Source organism: Meriones unguiculatus, chromosome 3 (genome assembly GCF_030254825.1).
Source record: "Meriones unguiculatus strain TT.TT164.6M chromosome 3, Bangor_MerUng_6.1, whole genome shotgun sequence".
In the NCBI taxonomy this organism is placed as follows: domain Eukaryota; kingdom Metazoa; phylum Chordata; class Mammalia; order Rodentia; family Muridae; genus Meriones; species Meriones unguiculatus.
The window spans coordinates 69,859,863-69,876,832 of record NC_083351.1 but is presented as its reverse complement, the minus strand read 5'-3'; the positions used below and the strand labels follow the sequence as shown (position 1 = coordinate 69,876,832).

The 16,970-nt window shown below is 46.1% G+C and overlaps 1 protein-coding gene across 1 annotated transcript in view; it reads left to right on the top strand.

Moving 5' to 3' along the window:
- Positions 1-16,970, top strand: part of Tbxas1 (thromboxane A synthase 1) — a 149,667-nt gene that overhangs the window by 71,932 nt on the left and 60,765 nt on the right. The window contains 3 exon segments of the mRNA XM_060378785.1: positions 10,883-10,971; positions 13,844-13,992; positions 16,063-16,193. Of these exon segments, the coding sequence (XP_060234768.1) occupies positions 10,883-10,971; positions 13,844-13,992; positions 16,063-16,193 (369 nt within the window).

Sequence of the window (16,970 nt, the reverse complement as noted above, 5' to 3'; positions counted from 1 at the left end):
CAAACTGTTAGAATCATCACAGATTTTAACATGTTATAAAAACATTTGCTTATCAGTTCAGCTTTATTTATTCTGGCCTCATAGTTTTTCGAAGTGGAGAGTAAATGCCAGTTTGTTATTGAGCAAAATGGTATTGTTAGATGGTAGATCTTTGCAGTTTCCACTGTAAATCTCATTTTTAAGGCTTCAAGAACAAATCAACATGGCATCATATTAATCAGCTTTGCATCAGCACAATAAAAATACCTGAGATAGATAACCTATCAATATAAAAGGTCTAGCTAGCTTGCAAGTAAGCAAAGTCAAGGTCTAAAGTCAATCGTCTCCACTGGCTTGGCCTCCGTTGAGAATGGCAGATGGCAGCACACCATGACAGAGCGTGTGTTGGAACAAATGGTCACATCCAGAATCAGAGCAGAGACAAAGGACCAGGGTCCCACAGTCCCCTTCAAAGGCATGCTCCCAGTAACCCAGCTATGAAAGGCCCAGCGCTGCTTAACCCACTCTTAAAGACCAAACCTGCACACACAGCCACTCAGTGACACTTATTGTTCAGCCCCACTCCACAGCTTATATGCTCTGTCCTGAGCCTCTCTATCAAGGGTGGACATTTGCTCACTTACCCAATAAGAAAGGACTGAGCAGATTCAAGAGACCAGTGAGACCCTGAGGATGTGGCTCTCACCCAAGAGTGAACAAGCCCCTCACATAGCAGTGCACACGGGGCTGGGTGGGGGTGGGGTGGGGGCGGGAGCGCTGGCTCTCTCCACAACGTGAAACAGACAAGGCTGGCTGGCATCTTGAGCAGCACCGAGGGCTACAGCTCTCTGCCTAATTTTTCACTTTCATCCAGATGTTTCCTGTCGGGAAGGCATAGTCAGTAATGTATGAGTCTTATAGACAGAGGCATATGTGCTTATTACTCCCCACAGGCCTTTCCTGCCTGGGAGAAGACGTATTACTCAAGAATGGTTACAATTTTTAAAAATTCAAGTCGATACAGCCAGCTTACGAGTGAATGCATGGCTCGAACCGTTTCATTGTCAAAGTGTGCACGATCACAGTCATCATCCCGGCTTTGGGCTTTGTTTGGTCATTAATTCCCAGCATAAACTCTTGAGGCAGTTGGTATGGGGGCTTCGACGGCAGAAGAGGGTTTTCCAATAATGCTGGAGCAAGCAGCTTTCTCTTGGCAGCATCAGCGGCTGGCGGTTTATTTTTAATATTTGCCTTTATTTCTTAATCCTTCCAAACAATAAAAAATAAAAGTCATTATAAACCAGGAAAGCTGTGGGAATAAATACTTCAGAGTCCAAAAATATGTTGTCCCAGTCTGACCGGTTACCCATTTTCTAGGACGTCTGGGTATTTATCTAGCAGCACGATACCATTACCCTGAGCCACCCTGAGCCACAGTTGTGTCCCACTGGTACCTCATCTTATAATTAAAATCAGAACAAGGATGGACTGTTTAAATTCTACTTTTAAATGTTCATTTCCCATTTGCATTTAAAAGAAAACACACTCATCATCATCAGTACCCCATCCTGAGTTATAATTTGTCTTTCTTTTGCTAGAATCATAATGTCACTCCCAACTTGCCGCTGGTTAAATGGAAAAGAGCATCTCAAAGTGCTTTACAGCTTGGCTGTTGCTTGGCAACATCAGCAGCCACTTCCTCACTGGAGTAAGTTCTAATTGGCCACAACTCTTGACAGGAGTCTCTGACTTATTGGAAACGACACTTGATTATTCATCTAGGTGGCTAGAGCTGATGTGTATCAGCAGGGAATTTTGCATAAAAATGAGTCACGGATGTTTTTAATATCTGCGCGGCTTTTAGCGGTGGTGCAGTGGATGAAGAAAGTGATAAGTTTCATTAGCTAGAGTTAATTTTTCATTTGTTAGTCAACAGTTAGAGCACTTCAAGGTATTCATTTTTAAACCCCCTTTAGTAGCGCCCCCTTATGCGCTCAGCTAGTCCCCTTCTAACTTACGTTCTTAAACATGGTTGCCCTCAGGCCTACGTGTTAGTGGTGAGTTACTAGAGCAAATACCGGCCATAATCACCATACCAAAAAAAAAAAGATACTTTATCTCAGAGTTCTGGGGATTCCAGTCACTGACTGATGGACCTACACTTTTAAATCCCTTCTGAGCAAAGGGCAACATTGTGTCATGGAAAAAGCACAGGCAGGGCACAGCGTCTCTGCTGTGGACCAGGAAGTGACAGAGAAGAAAGGGAGGCAGAAGCCAAGTGATTCCCTCCAAAGCCGCGCGCCCAGTAACCAGAAGAGCTCCCACCAGGCTTTGCGCTTAAAGTTCCCCGGTCTCCCAATAGTGCGCTGGACCAGGCCTTTAACACACGCACCTGTGGGGACTACTCCAGATTCAGACTGTGGCACCGGACAGGAAGAAGTATTAACTTCTCACATTCGTTGATTTCTGTCTTTATAAATTTACAGTCTAGAAGTACAGCAAGATACAGACAGTACTGCATAATGACCAAGCACTGGAGGGCGGTGACAGAGCGTCTGCCTTGTCGTGGGTGTTGGGTTCAGAGAGGGGGAGGTTCTGAGATGGGTACACGGACATCTCCACGGAGCAGCACAGGGCCTGCAGGAGAATAGGGGTCCACTCGGGCTGGAACACGGTGTGCAAGAAAGGCAGCAGGGAAAAAAAGAAATTGCAAAAGTGCGTTGAGGCATCCAGAAGTTGCCGCCCTGTGCTGGGGGCAGCCGAGAGCCACTGAACACTTGGAAGTAGAGGACTAACTCGCTGGGAACTCTCCGGTGGCGGAGAGCACTCCATTTTGCTTTTTAGCCTTCAAGATGCCAGATGCCTCCAGACACACGAGGCAAACCCTTCTGGAGCAGATGAGGAGAGCCGCAAATGGAACATCTGGAGTCCCCTCTACAGCACCCAAGCTGAGGGGTGTGGGCAGGTTCCCAGGGTCCAGGTTTGGGATCAGGTACAAGTCTCTGCTCTGATTCTTTCTTTCTGAGTCTTTCTTTGCGGGTGGGTAAATGGTTCGTCTAGCTGTATACATGGAGCTCATATCACTTTAGCAATATCATGAAACTCAAGAGACCCTTTCTTTCCTGCTCCCTGAATGGGAAATACTGTTTCCCCAACACTCAGTGAAACACTGCTCTCCAAACTTCCAGACATCCAAAGGCTCTTAAATGCTGAGTTGTTTTGTTTTTCCCTCTTGAGTTCATAGTATCATATCTGCAGAGAGTGAAATTATAACCTAAGAGTACATATATTGAGGGCAGAGGAAAGTGGGACCTGATTTTGGTGAGAAAAGCAACAGGAATCACATGGTCTAACATTCTTAATCCCGTTTTCATGAAATTATTTGAACCCCAAAATAACTTGGTTCTACCATCATGAAATTCTAAAATCAATGTGTCACAGACATGATAAATTTCTTTACAGATGGGATGTGTCACTTCAAGGAGATGGGGTTATTGATATAACCCTCTGCTGACCCAAATTTAGAAGACAACTGCTTTTTCCCCCATGGTCCCAAGCAAATTCTTAACCTAGTAGTGCATTAGTGATGTTTTGCATTGCTGTGACAAGACACTAGACAGCAGCAGCTTAAGAAGGGACGCCTTTATCCTGGCTCACAGTTTAAGAAGGGACACAGCCCATCACGGCCCGGAAGGCACAGAGGCAGCAGGAACAAGAAGCAGCTGGTTATATTGCAAGCAAAGGAGCTAGGAAGTGAGGTCAGACTCCAGCCCCACCCCCAGTGGCCTGCCTCCTCCAGAGAGCCTAAAAACAGCTCCATCTGGAGACCAAGTGTTAAAACATGTAAGCCAGATGGGCCTGGAGGTACACACTTCTGAGTCAGAGGCAGGCAAGTCTCTGAATTTAAGGCCAGCCAGATCTACATGGAGAATACTAGGAAAGTCAAGGCTTCAGGGTGAGAACTTTGCCCCCACAAAGCCAAAACAACCAATCGAAAGAACATACTCAAGCCTTTGGGGAGAGATTTTTATACTCAAACCACAAGTGCCCTCTTTAGGATCCTAGAACGTAATGGAACAAGACATTGCGTTGTTCATTACAACTAGAACATGGCTTGGAATGAAGAACCCAGGGTCAGAGACATTCAGATACTATGCCCAAAGGAAGAAGTAGATCAGTGTGAGTCTCTGCTGTTGTGTTCAGAATCAAATTTCAAATTAAAAAACTACCCTGGACTCACGCTAAGACAAAGAGCATCTCAGTCTATTGATGGATGCTTTGACGCCAACAGCCAGTAAGTTACCACTTAGACAAGTGGTTCTCAACAGGTGGGTCTCGCGTTGAATGACCCTTTCACAGGGGTTTCTCTCTTTTTCTTTTATTGGATTTAAGAGACAGGGTTTCTCTGTGTAGCCTTGGCTGTCCTGGACTGGCCGTGGGATTACAGGCATGTGCCGCTGCACCCAGCTCACAGGGCCCTCCTAAGATCATGGAGATACTTACACTTACATCATGATTCTTAACAGCAAAATTACAGTTCTGAAGTAGCAACAAAAAGAATTTTATGGCTGGGGGTCAACACAACATGAGGAACTGTATTAAAGGGTCACAGCATTCGGAAGGTTGAGAACCACTGACTTAGACAGTTCCAGAGAGTCAACTGAGTAAGGATTCAACAGGTACCAATTTCTTTTAAGTAAATGAACACTTAATAGAGGATGATAGTATATAAGATTACCATATAGTGGGGATATTGGAAACCTGTTACCTGTTGCTCTGTAACTTCTTCTCCAAACCGAGTGGCTTGAAACGACAACCCTTGGTTAATGCATTATTTCGGTAACTCCAGAGTCCACATGGCTTAGCTGGGATCTCCTGCTCTGGGCCTCCTGGTGTAATGGTTAACGGTCTCTTGGTGTCTGTGGCCTCATCTGAGGGGTTGCCTAGAGAACAGCTGAGAAGTGTGCCGTCCCTCAGTCAGTGAGGAAGCTCACCGCATTTTGGTACAGTGAATAAGCAACCGTAATTTTAGAAGGCCAGTGCTGTCACTGAGTTTTGAGGTGGACTGGGAAGTGAAAGCATGTGGCTCTTGGGATAGTTGGCTTATAGTGCACCTGCAGGATAGGTTCTGACTAAGGCACCTGAGGTGCTTACCCTCTGGCTGTTGTCCTCGAGAGGCAGGAGGCAGCACGGTTCCAGTGGCAAAGTCTGAGCTGGCTGAGAGAAAGATGAAGGGACAGAAGCAGCATTAACACACAGAGACCAAGTGTGTGGGCCCACAGGGGAGCTGCCTGTGAGGAAGCAGAGAGGAACACAAGGATTCCTGAGGTCCAAACCAGCCTGGGGATGGGTCCTCCATGTTTGGACCCCTCCTGACTTCTGCTAGGTACTTTACATCTTCTGTTTTTAATCGTGGTTGCAACCCTTCTGCGGGTGAGGATACGAAGCCACTGCATTAGGCCGATGGAAACTACAAGGTTCCGGGGAGTGTGATCACAGTCACCGGCGATGGCATGGAGTGCTTGCTCTTCTTGGAGCCAGCGAACATTTCCCAAGTCAAACTCTTCTCGGTGAAAAATGCCAAGGGTGGGACTTTGGAGAGCATTGGCAGGGTTGGAGAATGCTCCTTTGAGCAGGGGAATGCCCCACCCCTTCCTGGTCACCTCCCTGTGGGGTGCTTCCTTTGTCTACCTACCCCTAAACATTAGAATTCACCTGCTTGCCATCTGTCTACATTATTCTTCAGAAACAGTTGGTCAAATCCTTTGAAAAATGCTGGGCACTGACTGAATTTATATAATAAAGTCCAGGCTAAGCAAGAATGTCCTTCCTTAGGGAATCTCCTTCCCAAACTGAGGATGGGACTTTATTCTCAGCAACTACAGATACCAAATAATTGCCCAGTTCCACTTTCAGACTGTCTCCTCTAGGGACAGCCCAGGCTTGGCTGCTGGACAGTCTCTCTGGCCTTAGCCAACTCAGAATGTAATAGCAAAATACTATAGACTGGTTTAAACAATAGGAAAGTGTTTTGATTTTTTTGTTTTTTTGTTTGTTTTCGTTTTCCATTATAGAGGCTGCAATTGGAGAACAGGGCCCTCCCTGGCTTTTGGTGTCTCTTCTTTTGTGGTTTGCAGGTGGCCAATCATCTTGCTATGTGCTCACAAGATCCCCCTTTTGACAGTGTACCTCAGGCGGGCCTTAAACTCACTATGTAGCCCAGGCTAGCCTCGAAGTTATAATTCTCCTTCCTCAGGCTTCTGGATGCTGTAATTGCAGGTACATACCATCATCCCTAGATCAAGGTCCTATTCTTAAGGTTTCATTTAATGTTAATGGTTTCCTGAGAGGGCACCTCTCCAATCCACCTACACTGGGAATTAGATGAACAACATATGGATTTCAAGAGGATACAAGCATTCAATGTACAACAACCCACAGATAGAATCCATTTTCAAGAATTAAATTGTATCAATATTTACTGTGATAAAAGTACAACATATGTGCCTCTTGAAAATGTTAGGTAAATCAAAAATAAAAATCACTCAGTGTCCTACAAAGGCAAAACTCAACGAAATGAGAGCCTGCCCTCAGCTGTAGGTGGGAGAGCACTGCGTCTCTTCTGGCCTCGAGGCCGTACATTCGCCATTTTCACCTGTTCGTCTCAAAGCTCAGGGAAGGAGCTGCAGGGCCACATGGCCAGCCACAGAGCCTTTGCTGTATTCAGCTCACGTGAGGGTAGACAGTCTATAATGGTGGTACATGATGCAAAAAAAAAAAAAAAAAAAAAAAAAAAAAAGCAAAAACAAAAAAAAACCTGAAATGATGGCAACTGGCCGACACACAGAGCGCGCGCCCCTGTCTTGTGCTATTCCTCTGCCTTACTCCTTAGAACACCTTCATGTTACATGCCCTGCCTCATATCACATTAATCCAGATTAAATACGTCATTACACCCAGCTTGACAGATAGCAGGCAGGGCACAGTAGAAAGCTGCAAGCATGTCAGCCAGCAGCAGAGTGTCTTAGTCAAGTGGGTATGGGAGAAGCCACGGTGAGCAGCTGGCCCCGGCACCTCTGCCTCAGCCAGGCCCGCAGCTGGATGCAGCGGAAGGAGCTCCCCTACGCCCCAGGCCAAGCTTCCTGCTTCTGAGAAGCTTGCCTAAGTCCAACTTCATACTGCACCTCTCTAACTGGTATAAGCATACTTAAACTCCATGTCCAGGAAGACTTTGATTGCATCAGGGTTTTGTTAGTTTTGTTTTTTAATGCTTTTCTGAAATATATTCAAAAACAAAAACAAAACACTTCCATTTCCAGGATTTTATTAAAACAAGATTCATTTGAAAAACTAAGCTTATTAGGATAACTGAAGGGGCTGCAATGGCTCGGCAGGTAAAGGTGCTTGTTACCAAGCCGACGACCTTAGTTTCTTCTCTGCGAACCACAGGCGGAGGGAGAAAACCAGGTCCTGCGAGTTGTCTTCTGACTCCCACTCGTACACTGGGGCATGTGCACACTCACACACCCGTGCTAAACAAGTAAATAAGTATAATAAGGTAATTTGAGAATGGCAGGCAGAGTTGCTAGCTGGAGAGATGCAGGTTAGAAAGTACGGAGTTCTCTAAATAGTAAGAGAGTCAGGTTTCTTGGGAATGAGACAGATTTCTGGGATACAGAGTAAGGGGCCCATCCACATGCATACTTATACTGATGGGTTATTCAGTGGATGGTTTGTGAAAATTTAGAAAAGAATGCCTCAGTCGCAAAGAATTGGCACAGACACCCAGAAAAGAAATCAGACCCACCCTACGCATTTCTTTCCTGAATGGACTTAAGGATAGACCGGCCGGGGTCAAAGACACTCCTGCTGCAGCCAGTCCTGACAAGGTCTCCTCCTGCCATTATCCGGAGGGCAGTATCAGGCTGAGTATTTAACTCAAGTGCATCCTGACTGCCCAAAGGAACTTTGAAAACTTTTGCAAATACTTGAAGTAACCTGCAGTGGAGAGTCACAGGTCTGTGCTTGAACCCGTGTACACAGTCATGGGGTAAATGGAAACTTAGAAGGCATGTTAGCACAGTTGAAACGGAACAAAGAAGGAACGGCCAGTGCTCCCCTTTGAGCTAAAGGAATGTCCAAGGCTTCTCAGACCAGCCTATCCCACACGAGCAGGTAATGAAGCGCTGGTGCTGTGTGTCCCCATAGGGCGTGTGGCAAGGAGGGGTCCGGCACGGCCACACATTCTCCCGGCACCCCAACAGCAGTGCAGACTGTCCCACAGTTCACTGCAGCTCTGGGCTTCTTCCCAGAACAGCTGGAAGACACCTTTTTGAAGAAATAAAGGCAGCAGAAATGCAAAGCCTGGGACAGGAGAGATGGACCAGTGGTTAAGAGCACTGGCTGCTCTTCCAGGGGACCTGAATCTGGTTCCCAGCACCCACATGGAAGCCCACAACTGTCAGTAATTCCAGTCCCAGGGACTCTGATGCTCTCTTCTGGCCTCCTCAGGAACTGTACACCCATGGTGCATAGACATACATGTAGGCAAAATACCTACACAGATAATTTTTTAATACAGGGGAAAAATTTAAAAAGACACAAAAAGCCTCAAGGAATGAAAGATCAATTGCACACAGCTATGATTCTTGGGAAAAGACCTTATGGCTTTCATTGACCTGAACCTTGATATTTGTTTGTGGTGTGTGTCTTCTGCAAAATAATCAATCTAAGTCTGACCTTGCTTCTGGCTTACAGGGTGCAGATCACAGAATGTGATTAATTTATTGTTTACCATATAGTGCCTGAAGTAGGATCGTGTTCTACCTATGGGTTGCTATTTCAGAGTGACTTTTTTTTTCTCCCAGAGGAGCAATAAAAATAGAGAAAGGTGTACAAACTATAAAATCAGATAGGTTTTTGTAACACAGATTAGTAAGTTTCCCAACCCTATAACAAACCCTTGTAACCATCAACTTAGAAAGAGGGAGGTTGTTATGGCGTGGCTTCCCAGTTTTCACACAGGTTTCAGTGTGTGGTTGGCTGGACCCATTGTTTTGGGTGTGTGGTGGCCCATGATGGGAGCACATGGCAGAGAAAAACCACTCACCTCAAGGCCGGAAGTGAGAGAGAGAACATGTAAAAGACTGGGGCCCATAGTCTACTGAAGGAAACATTCCTAATAACCTGGAGACCTTCCAGTGGGCCATCCACCTAAGAGCTTAGTCAGACCCTAAGGGGACATTTATGATCCAAACTGTAGTAGAGCTGGATTTTGCCTCAATCTGATAGATAACATATCTCTGGCAGGTAGATTCACATTTTATAATTTTTCTATTAATATTTGAAGAGCAAAAAGCATATATTACATACTTATTGAAATTTATCCATCCATCCACACAACACATTATATATGCCAGGTTCTATTGCAGGTTCCAGAGATTAAAACATGACAGATAAAAACCTCCCCTGACCTCACTCAGGCATTACACATTCTAGCACCAAAATAATGAAAACCAGGTGCTGGGGGATGGTCCAGGGGGTAAGAGAGCATATTGCTCTTGTAGAGAGCCCCACTTCGGTTGCCAGTATCTGTGTTGTATGGCTTACAACCACCTGTAGCAGCAGCTCCAGGATTCCTCAAGTCCTCGTCTGGTGGGTACCTGAAACGGTCCTCCCTCATGGACATACACACACAATCTTAAAAGAATAATGGGGCAGGTCAGAGGTTAAAAATACTTGTCACTCCTGCAGAGGACCTGGTTCTGTTCCAGCACCTCCGTGGTGGCTCATGACACCCTGTAACTCCAGTGCCAGGAGATCTGCTGTGTTCTTCTGACCTCTGCAGGACCAGGCAGGCACGTGGTGCCCATTCCTGAAGGCAAAACACTCATTACATAAAATAAAATAAATCTGAAAGTTTTAATTTAAATACATCTTAAGGTTTCTTAAAAATAATAATAGTGTAAACTAAACATCAGGCACCATCTCAAGGTGTGCTTTCCATAAATGCTCAAAAGAACCTACAACAGCATGCTGCCTCAGCCATGTACTATTCTAGACTGTGGGGTGGTTCCAATGATCCCCCTTGACAGTTCCAGCGTGGCCTTCCAAATGTACAGGCGAGGATTCTATGTACAGGCCATAAAGGATTCTACCCATCTGAGAGATGCTGCTGGAAGTCCAGGCGACGGGCAGCAACCCTGGTCTAACCCTGCTGGAGCCAGCCGACAGCACATGGCTGTGCACAGCACTGCTCTCAACACCTTTCTCTTGGCAATGGGAATTTTCCACAATAAAATATTTTAATATTAAGAACCCAGCAATTGCCTTGTGCGGGTCAAAAGCTACCCAGTCTTGGAAGGCGGCTGAAACACAAGTGAAAACCCTCTCTTAGATATACCATCAAGATAACTTCTGGCTTAATTAAGAAGTTGGAACGGATGACCCTCAGCCCCTCTGGACACTAGATTCTGTGTTCTGGTGGGAGATATGAAAACTTAATTGGAGCAAGCATGCATGGACTTGGGTTAGTTCCAGGGCCAGGACATATGGAGTGTGGCCTAGTTGCTCGCTAATGCTAACCACATGTCAGGAAGCAGAGTGCCGATCCGAAGTTCTGTCTAAACACTTAATGATCGTTTTCATAATTATTTCACCAGATTTACTTTTGATCCTTCCTTCTTCTGTCCTTCCACCACAGAAAGCTTATTTAAGCTTAAAATAGGTATTTATAGACACTGTATTCTACAGATATTGTGACTGCTTCCTTAATCTTAGCCTCGTGAAAACTGCCTTTGAAATACAGTCTGATTTCCCAGAAAGCACTTCGTATAACCTTGTCCATCATCTGCAGCCAATTTAGGCACGATGCCCTAATTACACCTCTGCTATCTATTATCAGATGACACCTCTCATCAGCCAAGCCTGTGAACTTCTCCTGGCTCACTTAAAAAGCTATGCAGCATCCAGAGACGCATTCGACATCCAGCGGTAAGGCTGTTCCATTACAGGTGAGAAGTCACAGTTCTGAGTGGATGATTCTTGTGACTGTACATAATTGCTGGACAATTACCTTGGGAATAGCAAAGAGAAAATGCCAGACATTCATCACAGCCTGGATAGACTGACTAATGAGAAGAAACCCACCGAAAACCAAGGAACAAAGTAACTTAGGTCGCTGATGCCGGCCTGTTTCGGAAAATTCAAGCATGCATTGGCTAGTTCCTGAGTAGACTTGCCCTCTGACCTCCATGGGCATATGGACAAGCCATAGCAGGCCAGAAAGGCTAGGGCCTCTGGGGAAAGTCCCTAAATGTTCACATCAAGAAAAACTGTGAAGCCAGGTGTGGTGGCACATGCCTTTCCTAAGCCAGCACTTAGGAGGCAGGGGCAGGTGGATCTTCATGAGTTTGAAGGTAGCCTGGAACATAGTGAGTTCTGGGCCAGGGCTGCACAGTGGGGCAGGGGAAACTGCCAAAAATAAAAAATAAAAAATGTTTTCTTGGCATGCACAAAGCCCTGGGATTAATTGGTGCCCATCACCACATTAGCAGCTGGGAGTAGATATTGGCCACCTGGGAATTTGAGGCCTGCCTGGGATACCTGAGACCCTGTCCAAGAAAATTAAAAATTAGAAAAAGACAATGTAGGCAAGGCATATTATCTGACCTACTCAGGAAACTAAGGCAGGAAGGCCTGCCTGGGTTAAAGCTAGCTCAAGACCAGTCTGGGCAACTTCGTGAGACCCTCAAAATGAAAAGTTGAGGGGCTGGAAGAGATGACTCAGCAGTTAAAAGTACTTGTTCTCTTTTAGAAGACATGGGTTCAGTTCCCATCACCCATGTCAGGTGGTTCACATCTGTCTGTAACTCTGGTTCCAGGGCATCCAAAGCCACCTTCTGGCCTCGTGGGCACACAGGCATGTGGGGGTATATACACATACATTCAGGCAAACACTTCTACACATAACATAAACAACTAAGTCTCTAAAAGCTCTAGGTAAGTAAGTAAATACATACATACATACATACACACATGCATGCATACATGCATACATGTGGGTAATAGGCTGGGGATACAGTTCAATGGGATACAGTGCTTGTCTACCATATTCAAGGCCCTGGATTCAATTTTCAGTTGAGCTAAGTGAATTAATAAGTAGTAGACAATTTGTGCACGGCAGCCACAGTTTGGGTGGGCAGGAGGGTGGTGTGGTGGGCAGGAGAGGGTGGTGCAGGTATGGATAGGTGGCAATGTAAGTGTCTGGCTGACTTTCCTCCCGGCAACGTTCAGATGCTTTATGCTAAGTCACGGCTGGCAGCAGGCTGGGGACAGAATGACTGTAATCAGCCACCGCTGACCCAGAATTATCACTGAGAATAAAATCCTCGCAGAGTCAACGCCAGCATTTATGCTGTTCCCAACTGCCGACAAAGCTCCCCATGCCCACTCTCCCGGACTGTGCAGAAGGTGGAGGAAGATAAGGTGGACTCCTCTGCCATTAAAGCAAAACAAATAACTCTTCCGCCCCTGGACTCATCGAGTACTGGGGTCCGCTGAGATTGCATTCAGCAGTCACTCATAGTTTTTGCTTCAGTCAGTAGGGAATCTATGACTGATGGTAGAAATGTTTTCAATAAAAGCCATCAAAATTTCAGAGTCATCAAGCCATGTCATTTATTCTCTAATGATAAGCTTGTAGCTGTAGAACTCGTGCAGAAGAACTAAATGTATCTGTATCAGCGACAAGCTGAGGCATTATAGTTACAGAAGAATATTACTAGCCCAGTCAGTACTCTCCTTAAAAAGACCTTAGGAGGGCAATGCCTGTAAGAAAACCAAAAGAAGGATTCTAAGGACTGCTGAGGTGGCTCAGAGGTCAAAGGGAAGCCTGGAAAGCTGGCTGACCCAAGTTTGACCCTCAAAAACCCACACAAAGGTGGAAGGAAAGAAATGACCTTCACATGTGATGTGCTCTGTGGCACATGTACACCATGACCCCATCACACGCACACTTGTACACATGCACACACACACATACACACACACACACACACACACACAGTGCATATACAACAACAATAAATACGTAACAGTATGTGAAATAATAGTGCTAGTTTAAAATGGCCTTTGGGAGGGACAGGTTTGTTATCCTGAGGTTAAATTTTCTCATGCTATTGGAAGATCTTCTGTTTGTTTGGAAAAGGCAATGTGTATTTTCAGTAGTAAATTAAGTATATCCTGTAAGCCTGCCCCAAAGTTTGTCTGCTACCACCTGAGAAGAGCCCTTGTTTTTGTTTGGTCTGTTTGTTGCACTTTTTAAAAGCTGCAAAATCACCAGGTAGAGTGGCACGTTCCTTTAGTCCCAGCAAGGAAAGGGAGAGGCTAGCCAGGGCTACATACATCCCAAAAAAACAGACCAAAACAGCCTGCCAACTCATTAGAAGGAAAAGAGGAGGGGAGTTAGTAAAATAAGCTAATTAGATTCACTCATCAATGCCAATTTGACAGATACCAGTTAATCATGAGATTCTGATGGGCTGTGCATACTTGGCTTTGGGGCTCCTGTTTCCCTCCACGGGAAGGTGCCCCTCCCCTAGAAGGTATGCACCTTGGGGTTCAAGTCTGTTCTAAGGCCTGAGTCAGTGATGTCCTGCCCTCACCTTTCCTTCCATAAGCTCCTTGTTCACGTTTCCAATCGTATTCTGTGTTGCTGCTCACCCAGGAAGCTTCCCTCCCACTGGCTCACTCAGATCTGCAGGAAGGCCCTCTGTGGTGCTAAGACCAGACGTGTAGACCAGGAGGGGGGCCCGTGGGAAGATCAATCCAGCATCTTTCAAATTCCGGCACTTTATCTGCACAGGTGTTACTGCTGCTACACCACAGATATGGTGGCCAGCGTGGCCTTTGGCGTCCAGGTGGACTCCCGGAATGCTCCAGAAGATCCCTATGTGCAACACTGTCGGCGTTTCTTTGCCTTCTGGCTCCCCAGGCCTCTCCTGGCTTTACTCTGTAAGTGCAGCCCCCACCCAGGATTGTTTTGGCACAATCTGCACTGACCTGTCGCTAACACAGATAACCCTGGCCTCTCTCACACCGGGATCAGAAAACTGATGCATAGAAAGGCAAAGTCAAGACCAGAACCCAGAGTCTCTCATTTCCTAGGGTTTTTTTGTTTGTTTTTGTTCCATAACTCAAAATCCTCTCCTGAGGACTTCTCTACCAGAAGCCTACAACTCCTTAACTAGAAATCACCAGATAGGTCACTGGAAGGAAAGAGGCTTAATATTAACAAGACTAGTCCATTGATTTTACAAGGAGTCTTTGCCTTCTGGCCAGTTCCAGTATCATCTTGCTTTTATGAAACACAAGTGTGTCTCTTTTTAAAACTCTACTTTATTTGAGGTACCCAGGCTTCTACCTCTCTTCCACCGACCCCCAACCTTAAACAGGAGAGAGAAAAGGTTAGTGGGCAGAGGGGCCCCAGACCCCTTTGCTTCTCTCTGCTACTTAGGGTCATAGGTTCTTTTAGGGCCCTATCCTAATCTCCCTCAACAGCAGACACAGCTAGCAGTCTCCTCCACACCGCTGGGCCCCAAAGCATTCCCCTCCATCTGTCTGCTCCAAACAGCCACACCATCTCTGCTCTCTGATCTCTCCGAACGCTGTAGCCAACACCGAACTCCAGGATGACACCATATTTATTCTCTCAGAGTGCTAGACCACGCCCTTCTCCTTGCTGCCCGTGGAAGGCCTTTACCACCTGGCAAAGACCACGCCCTGAACATAACAATTAACAGGTGTGAACAATCTACAGCCCAACTGAAATGCCATACTTGGAGTTAAAACAAAAGCATTTTTATGTAAGTTAAGTTACAAAGAAACCAAAACTCCCATTACACAAGGGTGTAGCTCTTCCCTGCCTCTCTGCCATGCTGGCATAGTCTAGCCACTTCTTGGCCAGCTTCATTCTTCCTTCTTCTTCTTCCTCCTCCTCCTCCTCTTCATCCTCCTCTTCTTTCCTTCTTCCTCCCTTTCTTCATCTTCCTCTTCATCTTTGCTCTTTTCCTCCTCTCCTCTTCTTTTCTCACACGGGCTCTTGTTTATTCAACTTTGCCTGATCTCCACTTAGCAATCCTCTTGCCTCACTCTCCTGAGTGTTGGAATTACAGACCTTTTGCCAGCTTTTCTCCTCATCCCTGAGCCAGTGTCAGCAGGAAGCCCTGTCACCTCCGTCATCATTACACCACAACCTGGAGACATCCGGCCTCTTTCTTTGTGTCCAGGTCTGCTGAGGCTAGGGCTGCCCCTCCATGCACCCTCAACCATCGACAGGCAGGGAGTTTTATTAACAAGATCCCCTGCTCTCTGTGATTTTAAGCAAGCTGAGGGACGTGAGCGCTGGGATCTACTGCCTCCAGCCTGATCAACACAAAGGGTTGTGTGCAGCTTGGCGGGCTAAGACTCTGCGTAGAGTCATGTGCCCCTATAGCAAGGCCTCATCTGGGCCCAGCACCACTCCTAGGGAGTTATTAGCATCCTGATCCAGAGAACCTTGGCTGCATGTTGCACAGCAGGAGACTATCCCCAGTAGACAGAGCCAGTATCCTTGTCAGTAGCTGCAGCAGCATGTATTAGGGACAATTCAGGTGGCTTCTGTGGGGACATTTATCCTGAGAAAGACAAATACAAATGACCAGAAAGTCAATAAATTTATGGACTTCTACGCCCTTGTGAAGGCTTGGCACACACCTATTCTGTCCTGATGAACTGCAGAGACACTCCCCCATCTAAGACTGGAGTTAAGAATTTCTAAGTGTGAAATTGGACATGTAAGGCCAGGTGCATATAAGGACTCACTTTATTGTGCGGGCATTGATGAGGGCTTACTTTGCTCGGGGTCTGGGATAGAGAGCAGAGCTAGAGTCAAACCCTGCTCTGAGAAGCACTGAGTCCATAGGGAAGGCAGCCTCCCAACTGACTCTGATTCAGGCTGGCACTTGCTTCCTAATCACAGGAGTCTAATAGCCCTGGTTCATTATCACTCCCCATTCAATGCCACTTTTGTTTTTCTCTTTCAAGTGTCATTTCCATCCATAATGGTCCCATTGGCCCGGATTCTGCCCAATAAGAACTGAGATGAAGTGAATGGCTTTTTTAACAAACTCATTAGGAATGTGATTGCCTTACGGGACCAGCAAGCAGCAGAAGAGGTAACTATTTTAATAGGACACAGCCTGAAAACAGAATGGAGTCTAATTTGGCATCACTCTCTTTCCCTTCTTCACCCTCCCAACTCCTCACATCACATGGCCTGTCCTTTCTGAGTCTCCCATTCTGAGCTTTACAGAGCCAGCAGAAAGCAAAAGGAAGGAAGGGTGGAAGGGCAGCAGAAGCCGGTCCCTACCGATGTGCCTCTCCCGGTTGTGAGTTGTAGAGTAAATGCCAGTCCCTGAACTGTTTCACAACACCTCAATGTTGCCTCCAAGCGCGGGTTGCAGTAGCCCTACCCACCCCCAAATTTTCGAAGTCAGCGCCTCATGCAGTCTTTGTGAGCATAGTCTTTCTGCTGAAAAAAGCAGTGTGGGGGTTCAGAGCCTGAGTAGCATAAAGATTAGCAAGAAGTTTGGGCAATCAGTCCCATATTCCTTTTCAACACAGAGACTCTTGCCAGAAAGTTTGTGACTGAGGCTCCCTGCTCTTTTTAGCATGCTTCTGTGTTTGCCTAGTCCCTTACACTCTTCTTGGCACATAGTAGGGATAAGTGAATATTGGTTGAACTTGACTCTGAGTAGAACGCAGTTTTCAGTATGAGAAGTAGTCTTTCAGCCTCAGAGATGCTCCTGCCCACATTAAAGCTGTCCATTAAGGGTCTCACTGCATTAAAGACAGTCACTAAGATGGAAAAAAAAGTGGACTAAAAGGGCTTTCCCTTAACTGCCTTGAGCAAGATGGAGCATTAAAAGGGTTTTCTCAAAGACAGTGGCTCA